At 44.2% G+C, this 5146-nt stretch overlaps 1 protein-coding gene across 1 annotated transcript; it reads right to left on the bottom strand.

The window, feature by feature from the left end:
* Positions 1-556: 556 nt before the first annotated feature.
* On the bottom strand, positions 557-2076 carry LOC147602915 (uncharacterized). Its single transcript, XM_086797272.1, has one exon. It carries the CDS (start codon positions 1950-1952, stop codon positions 1023-1025), a length of 930 nt encoding a protein of 309 aa, XP_086653398.1. The 5' UTR covers positions 1953-2076; the 3' UTR covers positions 557-1022.
* Positions 2077-5146: the final 3070 nt, after the last annotated feature.

Below are 5146 nucleotides of genomic sequence, written 5' to 3'. Positions count from 1 at the left end.
ATGTGGGAAAGCAAACAAGTGTGGTTTCAAAGCACGCAACAAAAAGGTAAGCTTCACTATTGAAGAGCTTCCAAAATATATGAAGTTGATGCCTTGGCGACCCCTTCAAGATATCAAGGATGAGAAAGTAATTCTTCCTGTCTCTCCTGATGCAGGTGATTAGGAAGGAGCTTACACTTGAAGAGATGAGTGCTATTTATTTGTGCATTCTTTTAACACAAGGTTTTTTGTTTCTGTATATATTTGATTTGTGTTTTTCAATCACAAAGTTTTTATGAAAATCCAAGCTGTGATGATAAATAAGTTGAAATGCCACTCATGGCAGAAAGTACGAGAACAATATCCACACTCAAGCTCACAAGCTTCCCTTCAAGAGTTCTACAAGTTCTCTTGTTTGCAAAGGACTATAAAAATTCTCTAAATTGCTTTGACAGCCTATCCCAATCTGCATTGGAGAATTTAATTATAGAATCTACATACACTGGGAGAGCGAATAAGATGTGTCTCAATGCAATCATCCTTCCTACCAGGCTTAGCTTGAAGTGGGCTCTCCCAGTGTATGTCACATCTTCAACAAAATTCGGGCTACGATGCTCAAGGTATGTCACATCTAAGTTTCCAAAGCAATGCGATCTTCTCAAATGCCCTAATATGGTGGTTGTGGGATGGGGAATGAAACAATTGAAGCTTTTTTTAAATAAGGCAAGAGTTTATATGTTGTCTTTACATAATGTGCACTTAATATTACAAAAACCACAATTCATCGTATAGCATATGAGGAGCATAGGGTGAGCCCTAAGCGTCTTTGGCTGTCACCCATTTTGAGACGTTTGCTAAGTGTGGCATAAGCGTCTTTGGCGATGCGCATTGCTCACCTTGACGCTTTGCTGCACAATGTGTCGTAGAGGTATATAATTCGAGTGGGCTCTGCAGAGCCAGCAGCGGCTGTAGGCAAAATTTTGACGGCGTCGTCAGTAGCGTCATTACCTCCCACACTCCAAGCTAGCTCTATGTAAAGCTTCTCAGTGGACATAACTCCAGAGTTGCGTGCTGTCCATTTCGCACGACGGGCCTGCCGTCTCTGTGTCAAACCTCTTTCTTGTCGTTACGGCAGCCGATATGGCCGTGAACCCATCTCTCGCTAGCCCATCCAGAGGATACTGAAAGTCGTCGAAAAGTGTATGAAATAAATACTCGGGACTTGTTGCCTTGGCGGAGAACTGCACCCCATAGCTGCTGCATGAGCTATGCATGGGAATGGCTATGGAAGGCAGGCTTGTGGAGCACTTGGCTATGGAGGGTGAGAGCTGCAGCGAGCTGCTGAAAAACCAGGGTGCTCCTGCAGGGCTGGTTTTGTCTTTTGGGGATATGATTAGGCTGAGCACGTCTTGAATCCAGCAAGACTCCGGCACTTCTCTATGATTTTCGCCTCTATGATCATAATCACATAGAGATTGGGCGCTGCAGTCCGTCGTGCTTGTTTCACTGCATTGACGGCAAGTAAGCTCGCCATCATCAACATCAATCTCCTCCTCCTGCTGATTCTCAGAACTTCCATCACCATTACTGCAAGCAGGTCCCTTTACTGCTGCCGTAGAATTTGCTGCAGCGGCAGCCGTAGCCCGAACAGTACGAGGAGACGCAATGCCGCCGGCTGCAAGCGCTGCAAGATGATCATCCGCACTCATCAGGGAGGTAGAATCAGGGAAATTGAGATAGGCGGCACAAGCGGGACCACGCAGGAGAAGGCTGGCGATGTCGTAGGCGCGGGCAGCCTGCTCCGCCGTGCTGTAAGAGCCAAGCCAAATCTTCTCACGCGAGTGCGGAATGCGAATCTCCGAAACCCAGCGACCCCAGCTGCGCCGGCGCACGCCTTTGAAACGGTCCCCCGAGCAGGCGTCCAAGGGACGAGGTGGGCGAAGGCGGGGAGGAGGCGAAGCAGACTTGACCATGGGTTGTTGTAAGCAGCGGGATGGGGGCGGCCTGAGTGGAGAGAGAGAGGAGGGGGGGCCTGAGTGGAGAGAGAGAGAGAAAGCGAGAGAAAGCGAGAGAGCAGCGGGAGAGACGGGGGCGGCTGTATTCTCTGTCTCGTAAGTTGCGAGCTCGTTGTTTTTGTGCACCTATGTGAGATCCGTGTCTGCGCGCGTTCTCAAAACACGGCACCGAGGCCCCTAGCCCCTTTGCTCGCGTGGCTCATCCCCATTCGCCCATGGTTGACGGGCTCTCGTTGCCAGCCGGTAAGTTGCACGTTCTCAAAACACGGCACGGAGGACCCTGGCTTGCGTGGCTCATCCCCATTCGCCTATGGTTGGCCACGTTTATAACCTTACCTCACCAATTATATCAGCTACCATTTATTTTTAACGTGGACGCTTCTGCCACGTGCTAGTACAACTCGATGCCACAGAAGCTTTCTTGCATTAAACGCAACTGCCCGTACACATTTGAAAATGTTAATTCCCCTCACATTTCTTAAAAAGTCAAGGAAGGGACATTGTGCATTGAGCAATTTTCATGACCTCATTACCACATCCTGACTCCGGGCTAGAGCGTGATAGTGTACTCAGATTTCGTTCGCGAACAACTTTTTTCTCCACCGCTCTAAAAAAGGACAAGGCCGGTTTTCAATAAAAAAAATCTTGCTACTAGTTGGTTTTATAACTAAACATGTAAAAAAATTGTCGGTTTTCTTAAGGACGAAGTTAAATTCTTGTTGGGGTCGATGGACGATCGGTTTTTGCTAAGCACTGCATGACACGTCAGGGTTAGAATCCCCGGTTGCATTCACACACAATGGCAACTTTTCAATCACACAACCTCTTTATAGAGAGGCTTGACTCTTACAATGTGAGCAACACCCAATTATTGGTTAAAAAGAATCCCCGGTTGCATTCACACACAATGGCAACTTTTCAATCACACAACCTCTTTATAGAGAGGCTTGACTCTTACAATGTGAGCAACACCCAATTATTGGTTAAAAGATCGGGGTCTCGAAAGGCAAAATCTTTCACTCTCCCAAGCCTGGTCCAAGACACCAACAATGTGTAAACTAACACCATATGGCCTCCCTCATAAAGTTTTAAAAGGGTCAAAAGTTCTCCTTCTTCACAAGGGTTATTGGTTAAAAGAATGAAGCTTCGTGGGATTGAATCTTTCTGCAGCCCATGCAACCAACAATGTACCAACAATGTGTAAACTAACGCATTATGACCTCTCACTTAAGTTATAAGAGGGATGAAAATTTCTCCTTCTTAATCTAATTGTATTTTCATAAGTTAAAAGCTAGTGTCTTTGTAGTAGAACCCGGACATTAAGAAACCTATTGTTTTTACACCCTAAAACACCTACCCATTTTAGACCATTCTAAACAAGTTTGTATTTAAAGTCATCTTCTAAGAAATTAATAACATAATGTCCCAAATTTTTTTAAACCAAACTTCAGTCTTGCAATTAGGTGCAATCCTCTACATCAGAGTAGAACAAAATCATAGACTCCCATCTTTGCGAAAAGCAATACTGAGCTTTTCTTATTTAGGTTCCTTGCATGATTCATTAGAAGCCTCTCAAAAATGTTCATTTCTTCATTTTCTTAAAAGAAAATAAATTTTCAATAATTTTTTTAAAGATTTAATGCCTTTTCATGTTTTGACACTAAAAAAAAACTATTCTATAAATTGATTTAAACATTATAATGATAACAATTGATTTGAACATTATAATGATAACAACAAAGTAATGTAACCAACCAATGTTTATGGACATTGGAATTTTTTCAATTATGTATTCGTTAAGGCTCACGTGACACATGTATTAATGTTACAATTTGAGGCCATGACAAAATGTTATATAACCTCTTTTCATATTAGGGGATGTCCCTTTGATGCTACTTAGCTCTTGTCAATAATACAAAACTCGACTTTGTCGAAATTGACACAGCTGGGTCCTTCAAAAATGAGGCCTCTTGGATACTACCAAACACTCCCCAAAGCTAGCAGGCTTCACATTAAATACCTCATAGATAGATTTCCTTATATAAGCAAGCAAGGCTTAGTTATGAAAAGAAACCGTGCATAAGAATATGCTCTTAGCTAATTGCAAACAAGACTCAATCAAACCATTTGTTACAAATATGGCCTTTGGGCCATCAAACGAGCAAACTCTAAGGACATCCCATGTGAGCACCATCACAACTTTGTGGCGTACGGACTATTCCTTTGGCAAAATTGCAAAAGGAACCCACTCTCCACTATATTTATTCATAAGAGCCTTTCGTCGTGTATAGGTCCTCAAGGGAAGAAAGGGGTCCCCCTCCTCCCCCAACCCACCCACAACGGTTCCCCTCCACCCCCAACCCACCCAACCCCTCCTTCCCTCCTACAATAATAGTAGTCCAAATTTTGAATCTTTAGAAGCATAAAAGGTTTCAAAACCACCCTTTATGATTCAAAAAGGTGCAGTGATTAGTGCTCCAAGTCTAGAGGGTATGTACACCCTACCACACTTTAGCCTTGAGGGTATGGCACATGGTGTATCCGTAGGGAAGAAGGGCTACTTGTAAATTCTCGTGAGAATTCTCCTCGATTCTAAAAACTTTTGAGAAGGTTTTGACTGGTTTTAGCTTGAGAAGAGGGTTCCTTCTTCTATTCCCCATGGCACAACAATGGTCTCCCCAACAACCATTGGAAGAGCTTGAGGTTCTTGCATGAGGAAAAGGTAGATGTATTCAGCTATAAGACCACTTGCACGAACATCCTCACGTGCTATATGCTTTTTTTTAAATCCAATTCCTCACAAGCGAGCTCGCTTGTGGAGGGTTATATTTTAAAAAATAAAAAATAAAAAACCCAACCACTCTCACTTGTTGTGGGTGGTTTTTTTCTTAATTTGGTGGTCTCTCTCTTTCTCTCTCCACCCCCCTTCTCCCTCCACTCCTCCCTCTCTATTTCTCTCCCCACTTTCCCTCCCTGTCCGTCTCCCCCCCTCTCTCTATCTCTCTCTCTCTCCCCTTGCTTGCCCTCCCTGCGTCTCTTTCTCACTCTCTCCCCTCTCTTTGCTCCGTCTTATCTTTCTCTCCTAGGTTGCCCTCCTCGCCCTTCTTTATCTCTCTCTCCCCCTATCTCTCCATCCCCACCAAGCAGCCAAT

Source organism: Cibotium barometz, chromosome 65 (assembly GCF_041138505.1).
Source record: "Cibotium barometz isolate CiBa-2024 chromosome 65, ASM4113850v1, whole genome shotgun sequence".
NCBI classification, from domain to species: domain Eukaryota; kingdom Viridiplantae; phylum Streptophyta; class Polypodiopsida; order Cyatheales; family Cibotiaceae; genus Cibotium; species Cibotium barometz.
Note: the sequence above shows the minus strand (reverse complement) of the source record. Positions and strands in the feature narration are given on the sequence as shown.